Source organism: Gavia stellata, chromosome 3 (assembly GCF_030936135.1).
Source record: "Gavia stellata isolate bGavSte3 chromosome 3, bGavSte3.hap2, whole genome shotgun sequence".
Classification (NCBI taxonomy): Eukaryota; Metazoa; Chordata; class Aves; order Gaviiformes; family Gaviidae; genus Gavia; species Gavia stellata.
The window spans coordinates 59,168,238-59,196,026 of record NC_082596.1 but is presented as its reverse complement, the minus strand read 5'-3'; the positions used below and the strand labels follow the sequence as shown (position 1 = coordinate 59,196,026).

The window sequence follows — 27,789 nt, the reverse complement described above, 5'->3', positions numbered from 1 at the left end:
AAGAAAGGAAAAACCTCAGTGTTGCAGAAGGAAAAGATCCCCATGACTTTTTTTTCCCCCCCAAGATGTAGATGTAAGAAATAACATGCTGGGACTGCCATGAACAATCTGGCGTGACTTACACTGAGGGAAAGGGTTATTTTCTTGCTCCCTCCTTGTCCTTCTACTCACAGCCCTTCATTTGGCAACTAAAATGTTTTCCTGTGCTTAGATCAGTGAAAAGCAGGTAAGAACTGACAGCATTTGTATTTATGCTCCCTCATATTGTTTCTCCTTTTATTATTGAAAATACCAAGGTAGATTGGCCTAGTGATAAAAAACTACTTTCGACTTCTTTTCACTCAGTCACTTCTTATCCCGTGAGTGATAAGATATCGGGCACAAGCAACACAGCTCAGCAAGACAGCTAGCCAGCCACCAGGCCTGGCGCAAGCTCACAGTCCCAGTACCGCACTGCCCGGCAAGGTGCTGACCGGCACTTCCCAGCTAGCAAACCCAGTGCTGGCAGTCCTGCTGGGTGCCCCCTCACACCAAATACCCAGGGATTTGTACAAGTAGTTCTCAGGTACATGCAATCAAAGCAAAACCTGAGCAAATGCAATTTACCCACTTTTCTCTGTGGGCAATGTATCGTTTACCTGCTTCTTCTAGGTTCTCAACAACTAGCCACTTCAGCTTGCTCCTTCTTAAACAGACTAAAGGTCTTCAGCCGTGAGCTTCAATACTTAAAATTAACAGGGAGAGAAAGCTTATGCATTCATTCCCTATATTGTATTCATTTTTAACATTGTTAGGTTTTGTAATGAAAAAGGATGAGTCTCCATGGTAAATCCTAGCTCCTACTAATAACACCAAAGCAAGAAAAATCTTAGGGATCCAGCTATGCCTTTTGCTGACCTTAGCCGTTCCTGGATTTCACAGTAACTTACAGAAATTAATTTTGCAATTAGGTTTTGAAGTAACAGCACCATTTAATATATCCAGCTGGGTGATTACTTAATTATCTTATGGTGATGATTATTTAACTCAATATTTAGAGCTTAGGAGACTGGATAAGCCTAAGATAATTTGCCTAATTTGTATTTTACAAAGGTTAACAGCCTCTAGAACTAAACAGTTTAGGAAGATGACTTTTTGAGACCATTTTTAAACACTGTGCTTCCTGGAGCACACAGCGTCATCCAGCTACCTTGGCTGAGCATCAGCACATTGACAGACAGCAGAAAAGAAATTCACTGGCTTCACTCAGGATAAATTGCAGTTAAAATTTACACTCAGTAACAAAATTTCCTCAAAATGTAATGAAGCAAAAGCATCCCTGTGCTGTTTTTGGCTGGGATAGAGTTAATTTTCTTCATAGTAGCTAGTATGGGGCTGTGTTTTGGATTTGTGCTGGAAACGATGTTTGTAACACAGGGATGTTTTAGTTATTGCTGAGCAGTGCTTACACAGAGTCAAGGCCTTTTCGGCTTCTTACATCACCCCACCAGCGAGTAGGCTGGGGGTGCACAATAAGTTGGGAGGGGACACAGCTGGGACAGCTGACCCCAACTCACCAAAGGGATATTCCATACCATATGATGTAATGCTCAGCAATAAAAGCTGGGGGAAGAAGGAGGAAGTAGGGGACGTTCAGAGTGATGGTGTTTGTCTCCCTAAGTAATCATTAAGCATGATGGAGCCCTGCTTTCCTGAAGATGGCTGAACACCTGCCTGCCAATGGGAAGTAGTGAATGAATTCCTTGTTTTGCTTTGCTTGCCTGTGCGGCTTTTGCTTTACCTATTAAACTGTCTTTATCTCAACCCACGAGTTTTCTCACTTTTACCTTTCCTCTTCTCTCCCCCATCCCACCAGGGGGAGGAGTGAACAAGTGGCTGTGTGGTGCTTAGTTGCCGGCTGGGGTTAAACTGCAACCATGCCACTTAATCCAAACTTTGCTTTTTTACTGACTCTTAAGGAGATTTTCAGTTTTTCTCCACTTTTCGGTTTCTGAGACTTAGCACTCTGCCAGAAATTGTATTCCCTGAGAAACGAAAGTCAGTTTTTCACCTTCTGAAATGCATTACAGGTATCCTTAAGGTCCCTCTTTTCCCCTCGATTAAACTCAGATTTTTATTTTTTTATATGTATATACACACACACAAATACATACGCACCTCTCTTGCAAATGAAGTGTTTCAGATAGTAGTGTAGTTTCTGATTTTGGCCCTAGGTGGCAGTGATACACTACACCACATTAAAGCAGTGGCTTGTTCAAAATGCTCCGCGAAGGCACAGGGGCTCGTTCCTCCCTGCCTCTTCCTGGGCAACAGACCCTCGCAGCTCCTAAGATTGCAAAATTTTCCCTGCCGAACACAAGCAAAGCAAAACTACTGCGTTGTCCCCAACAGAATGGTAAGTATTCCAGCAGGATTGCTCTTCCCTTTGAAAGCTGTGTTTCCCAAGGGCAAGAAAGGTTACAGCATCTGGCAGAGGAGTTCACAGTACCAAGGAGGAGAAATACTAGAGAGAAGTAATTATGGAGAGTGCCAAACATCTCACTTCTACTCTGCCCTCCTTGCTTACAATGATTATTTCTGTTACTTAATGCTTTAAAACTTTTATTTCCCCAACTTCACAGCACTTTACCACTTCGAGTAATCTTCATTTCATCCAAGCGAAGGAAGTAAGTACTACTATCCTTCCTCCTTTATTTGGAGATGAATGAAGTTGCCCAAGGTGACACACTGAGTCAGAAGCCACCCAACACTGGTGCTCCTCACTTCTAGTCCTACTCACAGATTTCCTAGATGATCCTGCCCTTATTAAAGATGTTCTGACTTTATTGTGGTAGACTTCAAAAAGCAGAAGCCAGAGCACACTGTCCGTCCTGGCAACACTCTCTGAGGAGAGGCAGGCCGATGTCCCTCACACAGGCAGCAGGAGATCACAGCACATACCCAGCCTCTGCCAACTGATGCCTGGTGCAAAGGAAAAGGTTTGGCAAAGCAAGCTGGTCTACAGCACTCACATTCTCTCCCAGCTACAGACTGGGTTCTTGTTCCCCCTGGGATTTTCTTTCTTTTGCACATGTCAGTAAGAAAATGAGTGGGCCAGGTATGCCAGCAGGGAATAGAAGGAATAATGCTAACACCACTGGGTAATAATTTAAAAGGCCAAGAGGCAAGACTACATTTAAAAATCACAAACAAATCCCTGGAGCCGCCAATATTATTGAGTATTTTCTGTCACCCTCCTGATGTCCACCTTTTATTATGAAATAGGTGTTCCAAGGAAGAGGGCAGTATTTTTACAGCTGTGCTCCTGGAGCTTGGCATTTGAGATGGGCATTATCAATGCAGGTCCTAATGCAAGCTGACTAGCCCTAGCAGCAGTGCTGCCCTCAGTGCTGGAAGGCAGAGGCTGGTCAGGGTGAGCATCTTGTGTGATGGATGCAGGGACTTTGCTGCCAGGAGTGGACCTGGGGCAGTCAAAGTGTCCAGTACTCTTTCAACATCCACTTTATAAGAGAAAATGATGCAAAGATAGAAGCTACCAGGATGGGGAGAAGGAATCAATTTAGGAACATCAGAAGCTCATTAAGTACCTCCCTGTAAGTCACTTAGTTAATCTCTTTTCCCTCAATGTCCCCCTGGAAATCACTGGCGATAACACCAAGAATTAATCATCAAAAGCAAGATTTATCTTGGTTTTATCCCAGCAAACAGCAGACTCCTGCAGCAGCCGCTCAGCCGCAGCTATCTACATTCCAACAGGAGTTTTGGTTACTAGCAACGCTGCCCTCCCAATACGCTGCCCTCCCAATACGTCAGTTCCCCCAAGGCGCAGCCAGCAACACTGCAACATGCACCTCCCCTGGGACATCAGACAGACACACTCTGTGCACGGATGTGCCTTTCCAAGGCTGCCACACGGCTCTGCCCCAAAACCCCCCAGCAGTGCCGGTAGCATCAGTCACTCCCACGGAGAGCTTGTGTCATCCTACCAAAGCAGCCCTGGGCATGCTCCTGGTACACTCCACACGCTACAGGCTTCGCATCCCCCTCGGACGCTCTGCAAACCTTGGCTCGCTCCCAGCTGTGAAGCCAAATGCTGTTGATGGATCAGCCATCAGGAGGAAACATTCAATATTTTATCCATTGTGATACAAACACTGTTCAGTACCGTGCACGTTCACTTCAGGTTGCCCACTCATGCCAACACAGTTGTCACTCAGCATCGTTCCACCTCTCACAGTTATGACCCCAAAACTCGTATTTCTGCTAATGTTAAAACAGGCTTTGAATGTTTTAATATCCACACTAGGAGATAGCAGGGTTTGCCATGGGAGGGCAGGCAGCACCCTTGGCAGCACTGCTGCAGAAGCATCCAGTACTCCTGAGTACTCAAAGGTTGTCCTGCCCCTGCTGTGACCTGTTTAAGGCCTCAGCACACTAACCAAGGTAATGAAACAAACACACACACCAGGGGAAAGACTGGAAGATGAGACTCCAGAGGAGATGAAAAGGAAAGAAAAGAAGAAAGATAAAGATGAACTAGTGGTCACACAGGAAAGCATATTTAGAGAACAGGAACTTAACAACTACTTTTCAACATGTACTTGCCAAAGAGCAACTTTTTTTTTTTGGGATCGGTCCCTCTTCTGCCCTTCGAGTGTTACCAACACTTCTGATTCCAGTGATATTTCATCTTCTTTTTAATACTCTAATTTCTGGACTTGGAAGACAATGAGAATTTCAACTTCCAGGCTTTTTTTTAAGATGAAGGAAGTTCAGCCAGACAAAGAAGAAACGACAAATACCTTTTATTTCATTATTTTGGAAACCTGACCCCATGAGTTTTATAGGTGTGAGGTTGGCTTTATCTGTTCATTTCTATTATGCTTTCTAGAAGAACCAGAGTAAGAGAGACCATCTGTTTGATAGTTGGTCTTTACGGGGCCAGAAATCTGTGTAATTCAGCCACATGTTGGAAGGCATGATAATCTAGAAATAGGACAGGCTTGAAGAAAAGGAAAATTGAAGGTAAAAGGACAAAAAAAGACCACCTGAATAGGAAAGGCATGATTCTGCATCCTGACACACCTCTGCTACCTCAGTTACATGAAGGGGGAGTTTACTTCATAGTTCGCTACGGGAACTAGCCAACAGTCACTTAATTTGCTTTAACATTTTCTTTTAAGAAATACTGCTGAACTTCCTCTATTTCCTTTCACAATTTCTCCACCAACAGAAGGCCTGAGTCAGAATAATATTTTGTTCAGACATTAGTAGTTAATAAATATTTAAATCTTGTTTTCAGAGTCTATATGCCATTAAAAAAACCTGTTCGCTTGAAAGAGAATCCACTTATTGATAGCATTTGCACACAGAACAAAGCCTGCCTTGTTAAAAAATAAATATATTTTTAAAGTGTATAATCTAACCTGCATCTTACTGCTCACGCTATCTATTTACCTTGTGCAACTCAGTCAGTGGACAATGACAACAGACCAGCTGCTTCCAGTTTCACCTCACAGAGCAAATGCTTTAGTTTCCCGACCCTCACGCACCGCACGCTACTGTTAAGATTTGCGCTGCAAGCCGCGCACAACCAGCTTCTATCAGAATTTCCTTCTAACACCCATGACAAAGGAAAATTCAAACATATTTAACATCTGACTTCAGAGACCTCCAAAGTCCCATTCTCCACAAGTGTGACCTTCTTTTAAGAACAGCTTCAGCTTATCAGAAATCCAGATGAGTAATAGTGATGACAAACCTATACCAGAGAGTTTTCAGAAGAATTAGTAACCGCTTCTTGCCAACCAATCATCAATTCCCATGAAGTGCTCACTTGGCTATGATTATCATTACTTATAAGGGTGCCATCAAACTGAAAATGAGTCAGTGTTTTAGAAGTGATTTAAGAGCAGTTCTGGATATTAAAGCATCTCCAAAGTCCCCACCACCAAATTGCATGTTCTTATTCACAAGAAGGTGATGTTTCCTCCCTTGCGTCCAAGAGAAAAGGCACCACTTGCTCTGATAACAGACAGTACTAATGAACCATACAAAGGAAATAATGGGTTACTTCACACATTTGACAACTTACTGCAGCTTTAAAAGATTTGTGAAGATGAAAATGCATTTCCTTTACCTCAAATTATTTCATTTTAGGTACATGTAGCAATTATAGCTAACATTTTTCGGACAGAAGCGTGGTTCTTTAATTACGGCATCCATTTCAAAGCAACACTTAATCTAGCCAATTTTTCCAGCCCTGACACCCACAAGGTTAAGGGTCGACAAGTTCCAGTTTTGTCTGTAACCAAATTCGAGCTAAATATTCCTGCGCTATGGAAGTGCTAGAGAATGAGGCAACCTTCTCTTGAGGAGACAGCTCCTTTCCTCCCCACGCAGCCTCCAAGGTAAGAGCTATTCACCCCAGCAAAAGGGTGCAGGTGACACATTAAACAAGAGGTTTGGGAACCCTGCATTCATCACATTTTACAGCTGGCTTTCAGGAGGGAGCAGCCCATTGCCAGGATTGCCCGGGGGGCAGCTTCACAGCAGCCACTCAGGTCCAGCCCTGGCTGCAGCATCCCTGCCTCCTCCCCTACCACCGCTCCCTCCCTGCCCAGAAACTTCGCTCACTGATCTGGCTGAAATCTAACGGGGAGGGAAAAAAAGCAATTAGTGTTCAGCCAGATCAGCCCCCTGAGACATCTCAGCTCCCTAAGGAGCACAAAGAAGGCAGAAACGTAGGACTGGGATGGAAAGAAGGGTGGGACTGTGGACTTACAAGTGGTGTATACCATTACAGGACCACAACTTCCAGTTACAATCAGACTATTTTTTTGACAGTGAAATGAAATGAAGCTGTGAACCCAACGCTGTTGCCAGGAATTCAATGCATCCAAAGGCTACCTGCACAAATGGCCCTCTGGCCACTGTAGTCAGCAAAGAGGCCAAGGACACCACTCCAAGGACATCAAAAAGCATATCAGATAAAGGACCTCCCCCCTTCAACATCACAGGATACTGCATGGCTTGGGGAGACGTCCCAAAGTCAGGGACACCCTGTGGTTAACTCTCACAAGAGAGCAGTGCATCCCACCCAGCAAACTCCTGGCTCACAAGGCAAGTTAAGTGCCCGTTTACTGCTGGGTTGACTAAAGACAGCCTTAACAAGTCTCAACTGAGATTCAGTCTTAAGCCTTTGGCTCTGTAACAACACACCTTAACCACTCCAGGTCCTTGGAGGGATGATTTTCCTAATATTTTCTTGCTGTCTGAGTGAAACAAACATATTTTCCTGGGCCCTTACTGGGCCAGTGTTTTGGATCCAGCAAACAGTTACCGCAGCTTCACAAAACAGTAATAGTGATAAAACTCCAGCACATAAGTAAATATATGGAAAGTCACAAGGTGTATTTCAAATCTTCGTACCCCAGGTGATCTCCATTCATTCCCCCTCCACTCTCCTTCAAATCACAGCAGCAGTAAACAGGATGTCACATCTGAACCTCCAAACGCAAAATGAAAACAGGCTACATAAAGCATAGCAGGGTCTAAAAATAATCGAAGACAGTATATCTTAAATTTATGTTCTGATTTTTTTTTTTCTACTGACAAATACAACCTCAGCAAAAGACCTAACTATAGGGAGTATTAAAAGTGACATCAAGGTTTTTCCAACAGTTGCCTGTACCGGAGCTCCTGAGGAGGCTTTGCTGCAGACCTGTACAGCACAAGGAGAAGGAATTTGGGTGTGAGGGGCTCATACTCACTGTCTGCAAAGTTGCTTCCTGTCTTCTGCTTTGGCTCTGCCGGTTGATAAAGGAGCGTGTCGAGAGTTTGTAATGGTTCAACAAGCAGATGATCACTACCACCATAACAGTTATAACCACAATTATAATGATGATTTGAACAAACTCCAGTTCAGCTAAAACAAAAAGAAAAAGAGGAAAATATGTCAATCACAGACAGAATGTTAACCATCAAAGCAATAATCTGAAAAACCCGCAGTATTTCGTCAAGATTGATCTGGAGTAAGATGTTACTGTTATCCATTTCGCAAAGTCTTGTGAAGAAAACTGTGTTCTAAAAAGTATGAAAATTATTTGGCTTTTGGCAGTGCCAATCAGTCAGTATGAGTGGCAGCAGGCCAAAGCTAAGAAACTTCTTGGTGACCGTTCTCTGCAGCCTTCACAGGCAATAAATTTTTCAGCATAAACACCACAGACAAGCCTTTGGGATAACAAAACAATTTCACTGGGGAAAAAACCCCTAACAGACACAAACCGCACTCTATTTTAATAGCCACCTGCAATGCCAGTAGAGTCCAGAGGGCTCCATAAGCTTCAAAGCAGAGGCCATGGAGAGAGGAATCAGGACACCGTATCCAATAAAGAATCCTTAATTTTTTATCAGCTAAATAGCAAAGCTATCTAAATCAAGTGGAAAACAAATTTTTCTTATTGAATCTACACACAATGTCTTTTTCAATTACTTACTTCTCTCCAACTAGAGTAAAATTAACTTTTCTAGGATATTCCCATTCGGGTAAAAATCTAAAGAGATTTGATGCTCTAAAACAAGGTTTGTTCCACTATGGTTAAAACTGAAACCGGGGCCTTGGCTGTTGCAAGAGATACAATCACAATGAACTCCATCAGAGCCCATCATCTTATCTGAAATCCTGCCTATACCACAAATATTAAGTATATTTAGAAATGAGACACTCTTGCACCCTTTCGGCTATACTGGAGCAGCAAGGATGAGCAACATAAGGGGAGAAATTGCCCTTTGAGTTACACAGTTGCTGATATTTCTATGGAAACTGCATTGCTCACAGGGGATGCTCTCATCTTGAAAGACAATTCCAGTTAACGGGAGGAGGTTTTTGGTTGCTAGGCTGGTAGAAAAAGCAAAGAAGCAGTGCGAGTTGCTCAGTTTCAGCACTTTCCAAAAATGGCACTACTTTTAGGCACCGAAACATGAACTTTGGGGAACCAGTATTAAATTTGTTTTAAAAAGCCAATGAGGAAAGATAACAAAATATAAAAATAAAAAGATAAAGGAAACATCAGAGAAAACAAGCTTCCCCCCCTGCCTTATCTCTTTCATTTGTAGTCATCCTCAGCCATCTGTGTAACAGCAATACACTTACACAAACACAACACGACTATGAAGCTGAGCTAGAAAAATGCCATTCATACATAAAATCCAAAACGACCTGCGGTGGAACTAAAGGAAGCCCAAGGCTGTTTCATCATTCTAAGACCTCTTGCGAACACAACCTCAGACTACAGGAGCTGCCAAGTGCACTGGTGTCCAGTGGAGGCTGGTGCCGAGGTCCAGGTGTTTGTTACAAGTTACCAGTGGGCACGGGCACGCCACCATCTAAGTGCTGAGGGTCTGTGATTGTCTCAGTAGGAGTAACTAAATTTAAGGATAAGGAAAGAGTAAAGGGCAGCAATACATCTATCATTTAATTTCTCTTTGCTGTTAAGTACCATCCACCCATCATTAAGACCACCAACATCTTCAGAAAACTTGATTATCATCAGTACTTTGCTCTGCTTTTGCTATCAATCCCATACGCAGCAATCTTCTTTTTTTCCTCAAGTCATTGGAAGCTAATGATGTCAGCACCAAAAGATCCAAAAGCAGGAAGCACAGAATTAGGTAAAACACAAATCCACCAAAAACGTGGTTAAGTAAAGAGTCAATCTTTTTTGACTCGGAAGCGCAGAACACAGAGTTGACACAGTTGACAACTGCTGCAATTCACATTCTGTGACTACTAAGTGTATCAAAGTGTTTCTTTACCCAAAACTTTTTTTTTTTTGGGTCCATGTAATACTTTAGACTGGAAATTGAGAGCCTGTTGCTAAAGGGCAACATGCAAAACAAGCAATGTTGATTTAGGCTTTCCTAGAATGCAAAGATCACTGGAATGACATGTTACTTCTCTAACTGCCAAGGACAGAGTCTTCTAAATTTATCAAGGCCCCAGCGTTTCAGTGGCAGGGGACAGTACCTCTCCTTTAGAAATAAAGGATTGGGACTGTGAGCATTTCCCTTGGGGGGGAATCATTTGGAAATGTGTAACTAAAACATAGCCATACAATAAAAAAAAAAAATTAAAACCACAGCACACAGGTATGAGCACACAGGATTTTCCAAGTCCAGCTTTACACTGCAAACACTAAAACACAACAAAACACCCTACTCATGTTCAAGGGGATTTCCTTGACGGAAAGTGGAGGGAAAGGAAAGGGGAAGGCGATTCTTAATCTCTTCTTCCTCCCAACTGGCCCTCCTACTACTCATTAGGTTTAGCAGGAAAAAGCAAAGAGACAAGAGCAGCAGCTGTCTCTATTTACCGGCACTGCTCAAGGCAATTTGAACAGCTTCGGGCACTGCTGAGACGTGCTGGGTGACTCCAGCCCTCGCCTCACCTCCTGCCCCACACGTGCCAGGCGCGAAGGGCCCTCGCTGCCGCAGCACCACCTCGCAGACGGGCATCTCCTCCTGCCCCCTCCTCCTATAAATTAACCAGGAAAGAGACTGGGGGGAGCTTTGGGAAGAGAAATTATGTTTTTACCTCCCCAAGTCTCTCCCTGTCACACTCACATATACCTGTTTCTTCACACGCAGGAGGTAATACATTTTTTCCCAGGAGAGTATTTTTCATGGTAAACGCACAACATGAAGGCGGCAACTATATACTGAATGAAAATACTGTTTTTTTCCCCCCACACTCTTCTGTGAAGGTGATTTATAAGCCTATCAACAACCACGTAAGCAAAAGCGGCCGGTTACCGTCACCCCAAATCCTCCTCCGCGGACAGGCTCTCTCTCCCAGGACAGGAAAGCCTCCCCTGCGCCCCACGGCTTTACCGGCGAGCGCTCTCCGAGCGGGCTGGGCTGTAAGTCGGGTTTCGCTGCGGGCAGCCCGGGGACCGAGCCCGCAGCAGCCCCACCCGTGCCGACACACCAGACGAACAAACGGGTACCTCTTTCCAACAACAGGTCTTTCAACCGCGCGTCCTTCACCGCTGTCCTGTTAAGCCGCTCACTGGACATGCTCGCCTCCGGCAGACGGGGGGCTCAAGCCGCTCCGCCAGCCCCCCCGGCGGGCGCCGCATCACCGGCAGCCCCGGGATCCATCCAGCGAGGGGACTCCGTCCTCGGGCTGCCCGCTCAGCGCCACGCGGGGACTGACAAGGCAGCCTCCCGCCTGTCCGTCCCTCTCCCCAGCGCACCGGCAGGGCCCGGCCCCGGCGCTCAGACGGCAGCCACCGACTACCAGCTGCCGCGGCAGCGGGCAGGGCGCCGCGGGAGCGGGCAGGGCCAGCACCGGCCGCTCTCGCCCCCGCCCCGTGCCCCCAGCCGCGCGTGTGCGCGCACGCACGGACACGAGAGACGCCTCGGGCTCCCGACGGCGCGTCCCGCCGGGCTTCGTCCGGAGCAAAACGAATAAAAAACCCCAAATAAGTACAAAGGCAATTAACCGACCAGAGCAAAAAAAGGAAAGGAAAGAAAAAACCCCACGGCGCCCCGCTCCTCCCCGAGCCCCGCCGCGGGGCCTAGGAAGGAGGAAGGTGCGTAGCTTACCCGCGCCGCCGCCCCGCCGCTCTTTAAGCCCGGCCCGGCCCGGCGGGCGCTCGGGGCGCCCCGGCTCTTCCGCCTGCCCCGGCCCGCCGCGCCTGCGCCGCCGCCGGCCCCGCCCCCTCGCACGTGCTCGCGCCCCGCCCCGCCGTCACGCGCCCGCGGGGGAGCCCGCGCCGCGCGCCCGCGCGCCCTCGGCGGGCGCCGCCGCCAGCTGCCAGCCCCAGCTGGAGCCGCGCCGGGGTGGGGGGTGTGGTGCGTCAGCAAAGCAGCTTCCCGAGTTACTTAACGATCCGGACTGCGAGCCCGTCCTCCTTCCACCGACTTGAAAAGGCGCCGGCAAGGAAATCTCAGCCGCAGCTTCTCGTCTCCCTCCCGCGCCGCAGGTACGCAACCAGCAAAAGTGACCGCAGAAGCCTTCACGAGCTGCACGGCTGCGATGTTGTTGTGCAACGTTTGGGGGAGAGTGCGTGGGGGGGTAGAACATGAAGGAGATGCATCCTGGCGCAATACTGCAAAGCAATAACCACCAGAAGAGATAACGCCTATGACCTCAAGCAATCCACACGCACCAGATAAAAAGAAAAGAGAGGGGGAGGGGAAAGGAAAAGACCGGAGATTTTGAGACTGGGGCTCCAGTCGCCTGTGTGTTTCTTCAGCAAAACTCCCGGCTCCAGCAGCGTCTGCCTTCCCCTCAACCCCTCTGCCCGCCCCTGCCCTCTCACTGAGCCAGCCTTTCTGGCTTGGCTGGTCTTCAGGCAGGTCGGTTCCCCATCCCAATCCCAACTGGGATTCACAGTCAAAGCACCGCGAGGGAGGGCGGTAGCAGGGGCTTGAAGGCGGCCCCCGCCGCTGCTGCTCACAGGAGCGACACAGCCCCACAGGAGTCCCTGCCACGCCAGGAAGCCCCGTCAGCACTACGTCCCTCCGTAGCACTGCGTCCCTCAACTCCCGGGATGTTCCTCCTATACCTCCTTCACCAGACGGCCAAGCCCTCCTCCCGTTCCTAGTTACTTCTCTGGATTATGGTAGCATCCCAAAGCACTGGGTAAGATCGGTGCGTGTCCGCTTGAGCAGGAAAAGAGTTCACCCTCTGGTCCACCCTTAGCCAGGTCTTGGGAGCTGCTGAAGGCAGGGGAGCTGGGCTGCAGCGCTGGCGAGGCTCCATGTCCTGCTTCCATCAGGCTGGCTAGCTCAGCACAGCCCCGCTCCAGCACCGCTCTCCTTCACAACATGGCCACAATGGTCCAAGCCCCCAGCTCTGGGGCTGACCATGGGCACAGACCCGCTGCTCCCTACGCCTTTCAGATCTGCAAACCCCATGGACCAGTCTCAGAAAAAAGGATCCCTTGACTCAAAGTCAAGGAGCGATAGCTAGGAGGGGAAAGAGGCTGAGAGGAGTGAGCCGGCTTGCACTGGGAAGAGTGAGGGGCTTTAAAATACTAGCGAGACACATCCTGATACATATATCCTCTGCACAGAGCAGGGCCCTCTCCTTTAGTTACAGGCTCTCCCCACTGTCTGGATTTATTAAACCGTTGTTGACGTTTAGCTCGATACTGCAAGGTTTAAGGTCCCAATCCAAACTACAGTCAAGCTGGGGTACAGTGATTGTGGACTGTAAATAAATATCCTTTGAGAGTTCCTAGAAGAGCAGAATGGCTTTAAATTACATGTCAATGGAATGCTTTTGTGCAAGTGGATTATTAACTGACTACAGCACCATTACCAGCAGAGGGAAATAATTCAGTACAGATAGCAGATGTGGAGCACCTTCAAAACTACTATCTTATCGCCCCTAGACTACCTGGAAAACAATTAATTCAACAGACCAGCCTTTTAAACATGGCTGTTGTATGGGCATGACCCGCTTTGTGTGTACAGAGTTGCTGCTGAGACTGATGATCTTCCTGTTGCAAATTCTCTCGTCAAGGACTGAAGTGTAAAAGTTTCTGAGCCAAAGACATACATCATTCCCAAACCTGATGTTTAAAATGAGAAGTTGGTTTCAGATAAGTGTAGTTTAAAGACTATAAGCAGAAAGCAAAATAAAATGTACGTATTAGTACTAATGCTGCTCTTTTACTTTGGTCTACAATTGAAGCCTGGATATTTAGAGTCTTTTCAGTTCCTGAAGGGCATTAACCTGCAGCATAAAACAATTGCTTTGCCAAGACTGGGGATTCGGCGCATAGAGAGACTGATACATTACCCACTTTACTCCCTCTCTAGCCCACTACTTCCCTACGCACCAAAATTTGTTTAGTAGTATTGTACAAGTGCAGGCACAATGACTGCAAAATGGTTACAGACTGCTGTATCCATACGCAACACACCTGGTAAGCATCCTCAAGAACATCCTCAGAACAGTATTTGGCTCATTACCTATTTATTAAGAATTTGTCATCAAGTTTTTAATGTGAATCAAGCCCTTTAGGGACTGAACAACTGTGCAGCACGTGCCAGGTAGCCCATAAAAGCTGCTTTGTCAACAAGGAGGGGGAAACTGCTGCTTTCTGAAATTCCCCTCCTGTTAACAGGTTCCACCGTGACCTCTGAGCAGGCCGGCTGCTCTGGTGACAGGATTGAAGCTTCCTAAGCAGGCTTTGGCACACCGAGTCGTAACGCTCCTCCACAAGCCATTACAAGTCTAGCATATTAATGATAAAGCTAAGGGCTAGTTAGACTTGGTAACATTTAGGTGAAATTTTACAAAGGACATGTTTACTGATCTGACCCCTCAGTCTTGACTAGGAAAACAAAAAACTCATTCTGGAACCCGCAAGAACAAAACCTGATTTTTTGTTTTACTAATAGTAAAGATGTTAATCTCTTAAGTGTAAAAAACCACAGTCATGCTTTGGTGACCAAAACTGCACAGATGCTGCCTTCTCAATATGAGTTTCGCATTTCCACTACTTACCCCTTTTTTCCTCTGCTTCTCTAAAGACATTACTGACTGTGGGCAGGCTCTTGGCCAGCCCTTACTCTGAAGGGTAGGAGAAAACCCACAGTCTTGAAACTGGAAAATAAGGGGGTGTTTCCTCCTGCCTGCAGTCAGCCCCTTGGGGTCACTCACCTGGGGAACCTGGGCAGTGAGGGAAGTGTGCAGAAGTGCTTCCCCCTCCCTGTGCTGTGATACAGCCCAGAGCCACGCACGCATGTAACTTCAGCCCAGAAAACCATCTGAGACGGGCACAAATCTACAACCATTAACACTTCACGCAGGGCCACGCGTCCTTATGTGCCTCTTCCAGGCAGCACCAGGACAATGCTTCATGGTCAACGCCGTGTTGGGGCGACACATGCCCGCCGTGGGGCGGCCGTGCTTTCAGCCCCCCAGCCAAGCAGGCAGGCAAAAGGGCCCGGACAGCAGCCCCACGGGTCTTCGGGACTAGCAAGGTCGTGGCCATGGGAGCATGGCCCCGGCTCTTTCCTGCCCCACCTCTTGTGCCGGCGCAGGCGCCCTCGCGGGTGGCGACACAGCTGAGGCACAGACGAGCCAGACCAGGTCTCTGCTCACAGCGGAAGAAGTCAAATTGCTTGCTGGGTGAACACTGATGCCAACACAAAAAAAGGAGGTGGGAAATAGTCGGTGAGGCACAGAGCAGAAGACCAGCACCATCCCCTTTTGGGTAAGGGTCGGCACCTGGATGGGCTTCAAGCGACCGCAGACACACCCACCGAATGCCCCACACCCCCACCTCCCAAACTGCCGCCTCCTGGGGTAAATTTTTGCCTTTTCGGTTAAATCTGGAGTTTATAGGTTAAGTTTGTCAGAAAAAGATACTGAGGAACGGCACCACCCCAGGGAAAGGAAAAGTGCTTTTCTCATTGGCAGTGAATGCAGGTAGCTTATTTGCCAGCAGGTGCATATCTAGATATATTATGTCATTGTGTTTAATGTGATTAGGTGCAAGGAACGAGCAGTCGGGAGCAGTGTGGAGAAATTAGGGACACAACCCAAAAGAAGCAAGTTTGGTGGAGGGATTTGACACAGAAGAGGACAGTGTTTAAGGCCTCTAAATTAACTCCCTGTTAAAGCTGTTCTTTACTCTGCATTAACAGGAAGGATTGTGAAATTTATTTCTCTCTTTTTTTTTTTTTTTAAATCACCCTTTGCAATCCTCAGTGAAAGAGCTCCCTCCAAATCTTGTTTCCCAGAAAAACAAAGTGGTCCTGCATATGCATAGTTAGTTGCACAGCCTGCATGGTCCATGTGCTGGCCACACATGCACCGGTTTGTTTTCCTGAGCTGGCAGGAGGGTTCAATCTGGGACACTGAATTATAACATGCTGTTTTAAAAGTAATCACCGTTTCAGACCTGACTAGCCCGAGCTCTGTTTACACTGGTGAGTGAGAAAATCTACTCATGAATTATCCCCACTGCAGTTCTATTAGTCCTTGCACGCCGGCTCGACACAGGCAATTTACAGTCGTCTCCTCCAGCAGGGTTAAATGGTACAGTGAGAATAATACACTGGCCCTGTTTACCCTGGAGATTACGCTCCTGGTAACTTCGATGCTCCCCTGCCACTGCTGAACAACAGGTACAGAATTTCCTAGTGCTGATGCATAAGGAATGAGAAGCTCTAGGCAGGGAAAGGCAGCTGTAAATCTGGGGATGATAATCAGCCCAAGCTACTCAGGCCATGAAAATATCCCTAAAGGTACAAAGCAACTGGGTGGCTAAGAACCAAAATTTCACACAGGTACCTGCTACAGTGAACACTGTTACACAGTGGCTTCCACTTATTTTAATCATTGACTAATTCAATCCTCCATTTAGTTCCATTAAAAACTCGTGAGCAAAATGAGCTGCACCGAAAATACTGCAACCCCTTCCATCCTTCATTTTGATCATATTCCATGGCTTTTGGCTTATTTTGAACTCAAATCCAAGCGGTTGTAAAACCGAGCCATTTAAGTAAGAGAAAAGGCAAGAAAGGATTACAATGCATTTTTTCTAATTCTGTTGTTATTCAGAGTTCTCCCAGCAGCAATCACAATTAGTACCTGCTACTGGACTCTGTGGAGTCTCAGTGGTTGCAGTATGACTTACCCTGCTTAAGCTCTCCGTGGTTTCCAGGCAATTCCCAGCAAGTACAGGGAAGAATCATCCCTCATTATTAATATTTTTTTTAGCCCATTCAAACAGGAGCTAGAAGACATGCACTAAGGACCACACTAAAAAGCTGAGGGATCACATCATGCATTATCCTACCACAGGGACAGATGAAAGTTAAATGAGAGACAGAATTAGCATGGGTGCTAGAATCCATGCATATGCAAGAATCCACCTCCAACACAGAACTGGAAGCCCTGTTGTAGAAATACAGGTTGCTAAACAAGCTATTAGTGGTATTTTACACACAAAAAGGAACGTTCATTCTTCCACTAAAGAACACTCTTCGGAGTTACAGAGAGTCTCCTGCCAGGTGGATTATTCACTCCATAAATCTCAATTGCCAACAAACTCCCTGGCAGCCAGGAAAAGAAAACAACGGGCACTTGACTGCAGATTATCAGACTATAAAGATATTTTAGCACTTTCTCACTAAGGTGTATGGAGAGACTTCAAAAAACTGGACAGTGCAGAAACCTTTCAAGATCACAAGAAAACCCAGGAACCCTGGTCTAAAAAAGACCTGGTCTGCAAGATGGGTAAGGGCAAAATGCAGAACGGAGATAAGAAGGGAGAGCAGAACCAGGATTACAATAAGGTACTAAAAATACAAGTAGAATGTGAAGAGCTGTATTGTATTTCTGACATTAAAATAATCAGCTGGTTTAAAGAAACGAAGCTCTGCCTCACTGATGATGCTGTCTAGTACCTGAAAGTAAAGGATGAAGAGAGGAACCTGGAAAAAGTATCCAAAGAGATAGGGGGGAGAAAGGGAATCAACATAATGCAAAATCTGAGGTCAGTGATGACAGAAAATAATGCTTTTGAAGCACTACCATGCCAATAGGAGCTAGTATTAACATTTAAAAGTGACTAAGGGAAATACATTGATAATGAAAAATGGATCTACAAGCAAAACAAAGGAATTTTCTTCATTGTCTTTTATCCTACACTTTTCTTACCATTTGTCTTGCAGCATTTACATACATGCTCTCTAGATGTGTAATCATAAGGGAAATTAACCCATGCTGCAGCACGTTTACAGAAATTGCTCTAGAGAAAACAACTCTAGGAGTAAAATGGGGGATGTTCAGACCATAGGAAATCAAGTGACTCACAGACACGATAGGTCTGAACGATGGGAAAATCTCTTTATGAGAACATGCCGTTAAACATTACAATCAAGCATAGAGTTGCTCCGCCACAGTATTTTGTTTTATTTGCATTGTTAAATTTCTTCTAACAATAATGGATAGTTTATAGCACTAATGATTTATACAAAAGGAGCTGCGCAAATGCAACCCAAATGGGCACCTTCTTTCTTAAGAATTGTAGACTCAGTTTCCTTCAGCTTGATCGCAAATCAGTGACTCACACAAATTTCACATCTGCCTCAAGATACAATGGCGCACCTTCTTACGAGGTTTCATGATGGATTAAGTTGCTACGGTGCAAGGGAGGTGTAAAAACTTATGCTAATTTAAAAAAGCACACTGCATTTCCACAAATCCCCACGGTGCAAAAACTATAGATACTTTGCCATTAACAACTGTTGTCACTGAATCCTGTATGGCTATTTCACTAGGTTCACTACTTCTGGCTTCTGCAGCCCGCCTTAAAATAAAATACATTGTTTCTATACAATCTGTGTATGTCCATGCACACAAACACAAATTTTCCCCAATAAATCAATGATGTAATTGATCTGGAGAAGGGGGCCGCAGTTCAAGAGTATTTAAATTGGTCTGCAAAACACGTTCACCTCGCTTGCAGTGCACCCCCAAAAGAGATGGGGACTGAGATTTTTGACATGCAAAAAGATTAGGATTTGCTACAGTTTATAACCCGCTTTATGATATACAGAGTATTTTATCCCCAGCATTCCAAAACTGTTAAGTCAGGCTCCCTCAAATCAGAAATCAGAAGAGTGGCATAAACCAACACTTTGGGATACACTTCGATCACATCTTTCCAGTGTTTCTTTGACCTTTACGTCAAAATGAAGGTATTCATCAACTCCCTTGATTCCAGCAGCTGAAGCATTAAGAAAACCACTTAATTTACAGTAAAATCTTGAGAACTGACAACACTGGTAATAAGAATCAGAATCTAGTCAAGACTTCTAAGGCCTGCAAGAATAACTGCAGATACAATGTACTCAGCTCATGGGGAAGCATCAGGAAGTTTCTAATGCACTTCTTTTCTGACTACTGGTCTAAGTGAGTGTGTAGACACTAATCCTCATATAGGAGATGTGAGGACGCGATGGGAGAGAAAGCCCACAGAGAATGTCATTTGTCGGATGTTTCCTGCAGTTCTTCCATAACCACTTATCGGGAGCCAGTTTTAATGCATCATCACAGGCATTCCTCGGCAAGCAGCAGCGTTTCTGCCACTTCCTTCAGACTGGCAAAGGAGCAAGACTTCCCAAAAATACATCCTCTAGAAAAGAGGGAATTAGGCGAGCGAGCTCAGCGCTCAATGGGAATTGGATACCTCACTGCTGCTTGTGAAAAGCAGACCTCTGAGTAAACCACCAGCGAAATGACAACCACATTGCAGAAGCTACCAGGCTATTTTTACCAAAGCAGAGTATGTTATCTTTTCATTTTGTATACAGGCAATAAAAATTCATAAGATTCATGCTCTGCATTTAAAGAGAAAAGCTTGGTAATACAGCATTCAGACCACATAGTTTTTAACATTACCATGAATGGTCTACGTTCTTCACTCTTTTGACATGTTCACAGGGATGGTGTTTACAGTGACTCATTCATAGTACATCATATCACATTTTAATGATTCAGTTCAGCTCTGACAAAAGGAAACATCTGCCATAATTTTTTCTTTCGTGAACTTTATCACAATTAAAAATCTGACGTTTCACCAGCCTGTGTGCCAACCAAGCAGCACGCCAAGTTCGGCACTTCCTGATACGTACAAATGCATGCAGCATGAACAGCTAGTACCAACAGCACCAAGCCATCACTGACTTGTCAGTTCCCACCACAAAAGAGAAAAAACATCACAGTTAGTGGGCAATAATTTCATCATCTTGATCTGGTTTCCATATGACAGAGTGCAAGAGAGCGAAAGAAAAAAAAAAAAAAGAACGCTTCACAGCTCTGTGTGATGACAACATAAGATTTCTATGTCTTGCCCTATTGCAGCCAGAAAAATATTAAAGCAGCATGTCAAAACTGGCGTAGCTTCTAAAAAACGATTTCCAAACATCACTTGATGGACAGCACCCTAGCAACTCAATACAAAATTTAAATCCGCATCTACTTTACATAAAATGAGGCCAACCTCACCCAGTGCAATGACAGTATTCTTGTTTTCAGCAGAATTAATGGCATCTACAAACTCAAGCCACTTCTGAGACACTGCATATATGATAGGAAGGCAGCTTGACCATTTACAGAATCACAGAATCACTAAGGTTGAAAAAAAATCTTTAAGATCATCAAGTCCAACCATCAACCCAATACCACCATGACCTCTAAACCAGTCCTGAAGTTCACATCTACATGTTTTTTGAACACCTCCAGTGATGGTGACTCCACCACCTCCCTGGGCAGCCTGTTCCAATGCTTCACCACACTCTCAGTAAATAAATTTTTCCTAATATCCAGTCTAAACCTCCCCTGGTGCACCTTGAGGGCATTTCCTCTCGTTCTGTCACTAGTTACATGGGAGAAGAGACCAACACCTACCTCACCACAACCCCCTTTCAGGTACTGTAGAGAGCGATGAGGTCTCCCCTCAGCCTCCTCTTCTCCAGGCTAAACGACCCCAAGACCACCAACGTCCTGTACCGTGCGTAAGGCCAGGGTAACTCTTGTACCTCTAGGCAGTTCCAATGACACTGTCATTTCAGGGTGGAAACCGAGAGCCAGGAACAAAACCAGCAGCCTAATGATATGCAAGGAATGCAGTGCTGCTTCATAGGTGGAGTGGCAGGGTCCCACTGCTTGGTGGGCTGTGATGTTACTGAACCCAGGCAGTCAGGAGGGATGAATGTTTCTGAACAGACTCCAGGACAGAGCTGGGGTCTCACTGAGGGTTGAGGGGTACTTTCGAACACTGCTCCTCCATCCATTTTTTTTCCTGTACTACCAGCATAATACTGGATCGGGTAGGGTACAATTAAACTTGAAGTGTCTCATAGGAGGACTTCAGGGACTGGGAACGAAAAGGAAAAACGACCCTGCATACAGAACATACAAGACTGCGCCAAATGTATGGCACAGGAGATATTAAAGGAGATGCATGGTCTACTAGCTACGAGATCAGACTGAGATTCAGCTTCTCTCCCTAGCTCTATCACAGATCTGCTAGTGACCTAAAAGAAATTCCTTCAGCGCTCCCCCTGCCCGTCTGCACTCTTCTCTCTCTTGGTACCACAGCGGCACCTATGCAACGCTTCCACAGAGCACGGCCTCGCTCAATTCAGTCTTCACACACTGCCTGACACCAGTACCATAAGAAATTTGGGCTGCTAAGCCACTTTTGAGGATGACATGTGAGCACCTAAATCACAACGGTGCATTTTCAAAATGTGCCCAGTGGCAAATGGATGGCTGCCCTTTCCCAATGAGCAAAAGGCTGGCCCCAAGCGGCTGCAATGGCATTTTCCTGTGTGCAACAGCAAAAACCAAAATTTGCCTGAAATCTCACCAGACACACTGGGAACTGACAGCTAATGTACCTTACAGTTGGTTGGCTGGTATTTCTGGATGGGAGGCTGCATTTCAAACTACTTCATCCTATGTTCCCACTCTGTACGACTGTACATCCGACACTGTACTGACTCACCGGTAGCATTTTTGTGTAGCCCAGTAAAGAGATACCGTTACACCCTGTTTGTGTGGGGCGAGACTTTCTGGGTGAATCTCCTTGTTGGAGAGGAAGTTTTGAGAGTAAGGTGCTCGTTTTCAGGGTTACAGAGAAACCGTGCTCTCCCATGTGTACATGCACACACAGAGTGGGAAAAGCACATTCACTCCCTCTCCCTTCTCCATGTTACCCCACTGGGGTAGCAAAACTACTGATGCTTCAAATTTGGTGCGGTCCTAATTTTTAATAAAAACCATGGTTTTCATTAGGATGAAGGTAAAGGGTTAAAACCAAATAAAACCAAGCCTCCAGGGAGAGGGCTGTGCTTTCTGCTCAGCCTAGGAAGGGACACTGCCCACACAGCACACCTTCCAGACTGCCTCCAGGCAAGCGCAGGGCAGACACAGCCTTCTGCAGAAGCAAAGGGCAGAGAGATCGCTCCACCACCCCTTTCGGCCTGAGATTAAGGGTCTCTGCCATACTTCTGATCCGCCAAGTTTTAAGCTAAAGCTGCAGAGAATTGGCCTGAGCCAGGCAAGCGCTTTGCAATGTGTCTTTGTGATCCCCTGCCACCGGGACCGCTTCATGCATTCGTGCAACGATTCAAGAAACAGCTTTGACTGCTCACCCATTAACTGTGGGACGTGAGTCAGGTTTGCAATGCTGGGAGACAGGCTATTTTTACCACACTTCGGATGTGCTGTCACAATGGTAAATCCCAGTTGCAGATTTACCAAAAGCGCTAAGGGGATTTGTCCGGGATTTCAGGACGCCCGCCGTCCTGATCTGCACAGCAGCTCAGACCAGGCTTTTTGCCGTTCAGAAGTCCCAGACAAACGACTCATGAGAGTGTGCAGTCTGCCAGTGCAGTGCATATTCAGCGAGCATGCGGGGTCTGGGATGCCTCTGACATCAGAGGCATGTGCTGGCCACCTGCACACAGTGTCTCAGCCTCCCCCACATGCTTGCACGCTGGACTTCATTGAACACCTACATAGACATGCACACCCCCTCTCCCGTCCACGATGCCCGGGCACACCAGACCACGAGGACCATGCATACAAACTTCCTGAGGGATGTGGCAAAGACCTGGCCGCACAGCCCCTGCCCTCAAGCAGGGCAGTACATACTCGTGTACATCCCGTGCCACTCGTATTTCTGTAGTCTCAACCAAGTGCAGCGCAAACTTGCAATTACTTCCCTCACAAAGTTTACACCCTACAGCAAGAGCTTCCTGGCCCGCCTCTGTTCTCAGGGATCCGATCCCTGGCTGCAGTAGGTACACAAAAGGGTCTCACGGGGGAAACCTCAGTGCAGCCATCACTGATGGCTCATGGATGAAGACTGAGAAACGTTGCTGTATGACATTAAGGACGGCTAGGCTGAGTTGCTGCTGATACCTTACCTGCTGTATTTCCTGCCTTGGAAACTGCATGTCATTGTATTAGCACAGTTTTGCTAAAATAATTAGAAATGGCACACCCTTTCCAGCGCTTATCCTGGTTTTTTTAGACACATCGAATTACTTCACCTTGCTGCCAATTATCTGGTTTCTGTTTTACACACAGAAGATGGGAAGAAGGGAATTGCTCGAGACAAGGTTGAACATACAAGGAACATGAATCTGTCATACAAACTGGCTCTCAGCTTGAATCTATCCTTTTTTGGGCAGACAGTGTAGACATTTTGAATTTAAAAGGACTCTGGCATTTTTCCTTCATGTCCTCTCATATTTCTTGCTCTGAAAGCTCAGACTAGGACTTTTTCTTCATTGTAGGTGTCTTCCTCAAAGCCAGCTTAAACCTGAACACCTCCAAAAATTTTCAGGAAGGTGATTTTTTGTTTTGTTATTTTTTACTGTTAGAGGTAAGAGCTGTGGTTCCCGGTGTTAAATCGCAAAATTTTGAGGGTCTGTTTTTCTGCTAAAATAAGAAAAAGTTGCTTTTTTTTTAGCACAGTGTGAATTTCTGTCACATAAAGAACTGAGTCCCAGTTTCCAAAATGTTTCTATTTTATCTTTTCTGCTATATTTCTTCAGTTAATACTTTACAATTCTGCCTGAAAATGAAGTAGTTTTAATTTCTCTATTGCCTACACATTTTGTCATTTCTAACATGACAGTACTGTAACCCATTTGTTTTCTTAGTGCATCTTTCAGCATCACTCGTACTTCACAGTGCAGATGTCTAATGCAGATCAAGGCAGGCGCTGCAGTATATTCTGTTCCAAAAGATATCCCCACCTCCTCATTTGTTTTGCAACATGGCTATCAAAGCATTAAATAAATAACGTAATAGTTGCATATAGCCATTGTTTTACATATTCTGAATGGCTTATAGATGTTACTTAATTTCTTCACGTGCTGCTCCTGTGAAAAAGATACAGAGGTGATCATTTTCTATGAATTGAAGCTGCAAAGCAAGTCAATAGCTAAACTAAATAACCAGATTGACAGCCCTTTCTCAATTTCTGAGGCCAGAATAAATGCCATTTATATGGAAGAAACAACAAAAAAATTGCAGACCACCTCCTGCAACCAAATGAAATGTAGGCTAAACTTTGATCACAGCTTTTTCTCCATGAGCCTCTAGCCCAAATCCGAAGCCTGAGTTCTCTCCCTTGAAGCTCACACCCAGAGGCACGGCTCACTGGTCAATGCAATCTTCAAAGTTTCCCATCTTGAACAATTTATTTTCAGGAACAAAGCCTGGAAAAGGTCCAAAAACCCCGTGTGGGTTGGCAGCAGCTCAGGATGCTGTCTAGGTGTGTCTGGCTTGCCCAACTAACAACTCTTTCCACTTCCTCCGTTCAGAGCACACTGTTTCGCCGTACTGCAGCGAGCCACCCATTAACTTCTAGTCCTTCATTTCTAAAAAGGCTACAGGCTTCTCTCACTAGATCCCCAGCTTTATGGGCTGCCAGACACTTTGGGTTTTAGCTGGTGGCTGAGAATTCGACAGCAAACATACAGTTTAGGATTTATGGCTGGAAAAACGATTTCCCAGAATATCTGTATGAATGCAGTGCAGAAATATGCCACATTATAACGGCGAGTATTCTGTCTCAAAATGGAAGTGTTAAACTTCAAGCACAGCTCTATGCCTGAGATGAGCCAAGAAACTTCTGAAATGAGTAACAGGCCTTGCTCATCACCCTGTGGGCAAAGCAGCCCCCTCCTTCCCGCTCCTCTTTCCCCTCCAGGTAGCCCCGGCACAGTAAAGACTTGTTTCTCAGCTATGCTTTTACGCCAAACTCCCCTCAAAACTGATAGCAGGAGAGTGTTTCCCAGCTGCTACCCTCAAATTGGTAAATCCTGAAATGAGTCCCTCTGAAGGTTATTAGAATCATAGAAACATTTAGGCTGGAAAAGACCTTTAAGATCATCGAGTCCAAACTTGAACTAATTTTTCATGTGCAGAAACACAGAGGGAAATAAACACTAACATTAGTATGTTCAAACAGCAAGAAATCGCCCCCTTTCCCCCTCCCCCCTGCTTAAAGCTACAAAAATTAAATCCATAAGGGCATTTATAGAGAATGTCTTATTTAGGGAAGAAAACAAAAGTGACTGACACAGTTATTTGTCACTGCTGGTAAATAAATTTGCACGGCTTACAATGTTTACCCTGGAGTGCGGCTGAAAGATCCATTCGTGCTGCATTAGAAACCCGCCTCAATGACAAACTTCAGCTCCCCACTCTAGCAAAGCTGATGTATTGACTAGACAGGTAGATACTAGGTGCTCCGACTGTCTGGATGCTATGGAAATCATGCCGCACGCATCTGACCGTTGTCAGCGGCAGAAGACAAGCGCCGGCCTCATTCTTATTCTAGCCAGGAAAAAGGCCTCGTCTGCATTACCCTTTTTACTGAAAGGCTGCCACATTTGTCAGTTCAGACGCATGTAAGATAAGCTCTTTTCCCGTTATCTAATATTTCACCAGGCAGTGGAAACGAAGGATAAGCAGAACCTAATAGTCTATGTGGGCAGGAGATCTTGAATGCTGTCAAGCTCAGCGCAAGGCCTGGATGCCCTAGACAAGGGGAAGTTTACAGCGGAAGTTAATCACTTCATTTTGAAGAAAAACTCACAGGGATTTGGAGAAATGGTTATGACTTATCCTGACTATGCAGCAAGCCAGGAGACAAGTGTAAAACCCTTAGTGCAGCATTATACTCGGTGCCTCTCCCTCCCTATAATGTAGGGACCGCTAGGCTAAAATTGCAGTCCAGTCAAAGGGGATTAAAGAAGGCAGCCGTAAAACCGCTGCATTGCATAAGCAGCCAGAGGAAACAGAAGGACAGGCAGGGAGAATCAAAATGAAAAAAAAAAATTCTGCATTCTTGAAATATCGTGGGCCAATCAGTCCCCTGCACGGCAGCTAGCAGAGAAGCCAAAAGTACCATCGCATCCTGCTTTACCTGTACTCCTCCTCTCTAAAACTGCCCATGTCTCATACGGAATTGGTAGTAACCTGGCAAACAGACCAGAAAGGCTCTTGCTCAGTTGCAGGGCTCCCAGGCAAGCACATATCTAACAGGCTTTTATGCTGCATTATGTGGATACAACGGTGCTAAGCAAATTCTGAATAAAATTAAGATAGCCTGTTTTAGAGCTCACAGAGTAAGGCTGATTTAACAGCATGTCTGCTTGGCAGATACACCATCTTAAACAGTAGTGACTATATGGTCACACTACTCCATTTTAATGTCCTGACATGAGAATCAAACCATATTTACATGGCAGTGCAGCCCCACTATAAGCTTTCAATATAGTTTTGGCCCACCCAGAATGGCCAAGCTATGCGCAAAGTTTTTGGGGTTTTTAATCTGGCAAAAGTGGATTTCTTGGGCATAACTCTTAATAGGTGCCCCGCCAAAATGTAAGCGACAGCCTCTGAGGGAAGGGTTACAGCACGTGCTTGGGATGTAGTATCCAGCATCCCTCCGCTACCTGTTCCGGATCCACTGCCCACACTTTAAACCACTGTGTAAGTGACACAGTGAATTGTCTGATGTATATGGACTCCTAGTATCAACTCTGCACTTAGTACCTCATCTGGTCACCAATAATAGTTTTGATCCTCCCTGCAGTCGACAACGCTTTGGCCGTCAATAGCAACAGTCCCAGGACAGCTGCCGTCTGCAGCGCCACACCACGCGTGCCCGCACGTGATGGCAGCTCTGCCGTGTCGCCTGCCTGCTCCCATCGTGCGACAACAGGGAGTATAGAAAGTCACAAGAAACCTATTCCCAGGCAGTCAAGTGCTCCTCGGCATCAGCACTCACCGTCCTCACGGAGTAGGCCAACTGGGGGAAGACGTGTGCAGCATGTGAGCCTGCAAGAAAAACAAAGCCTAGCCTGCATCTAATTTTAGGCTTGGCAGCCTTAAGGATGTTCTGGGCCATCTTTATCTCTGGCTTTTCCAACACCTCTTCCTTTAAGGTCATACGCTTTACAGCAGTTGTGCTGCCTGCCTCTTGCCCCAGGTCTCTTCCCTTCCCCACATGAGCCCGGTCAGAGGGTGCAGCAGTGTGAAAGCCCTGACCTCCCCGGAAAGCCTTCTTTTCAGGGAGCCGGCAGGACATCCTGCCCGGCAAGACCTCCCACCCTGCCGGCATAGGTGGGACAGAGAAGGGACGATCCCTTGCGCTTTATCTCATCACCAGCCGGCTGCACGGCTTTCTCAATCGCACTTGTCCTCGGGTCAGTCAAGAGCTTCTCTGCCTTTTCTTACATCAACCTGGCAATGTATTTTTTCTTTTTTTTTTTTTTCAATCTTGTACATTAACCACTTCATTTAAGACGATCAGTTTCACATTACTGGGAAAGAAAAGGGAATGGGAAGGTGCCAGGAGCTGATGCCACATGGAGCCTTCTAGCTGGCCAAGCTTCATTTCCCCTTATAGACCCCCCAAACCTCAAAGCCTGTCCAACAGGACTCACATACCCATTCCTGACACAGGAGCAAGATGCCACAGGCTAGCTGCTTTGCAGAAATTGCCCAGAGGTATAGGCAGGATAACGCCAAGTATCCCTCCTGCTCTCTGCAAGCCGCAAGCTCCCTGCTGCAGCATGCCAGGGGGGAGGAGTGGACGCTGGACCACCGTGTCCCCACTGACATGGAGAATCTGCTTACCCCCCAGGTGCCTCAGCCCAAGGCTGGTCCCACCATCTAGGCATGGGCCCTCTCCAAACCACAGCTGCAGAGAGCAAGCACAT

The 27,789-nt window shown here is 46.1% G+C and overlaps 1 protein-coding gene across 4 annotated transcripts in view; it reads right to left on the bottom strand.

The window, feature by feature from the left end:
• The window catches only part of LDLRAD4 (low density lipoprotein receptor class A domain containing 4), a 184,302-nt gene that overhangs the window by 5,962 nt on the left and 150,551 nt on the right, over nucleotides 1–27,789 (bottom strand). For 2 of the 4 annotated variants that reach the window (XM_059836034.1, XM_059836033.1), the window contains exons 1-2: nucleotides 11,007–11,076; nucleotides 7,773–7,927 (exon numbers count right to left, since the gene is read on the bottom strand). In XM_059836034.1, coding sequence (XP_059692017.1) covers nucleotides 7,773–7,927; nucleotides 11,007–11,076 — 225 coding nt within the window. Of the gene's footprint in view, nucleotides 1–7,772; nucleotides 7,928–11,006; nucleotides 11,077–11,607; nucleotides 11,639–27,789 lie in introns of those variants that run through there. The other 2 variants (XM_059836035.1, XM_059836032.1) reach the window with 2 other exon arrangements.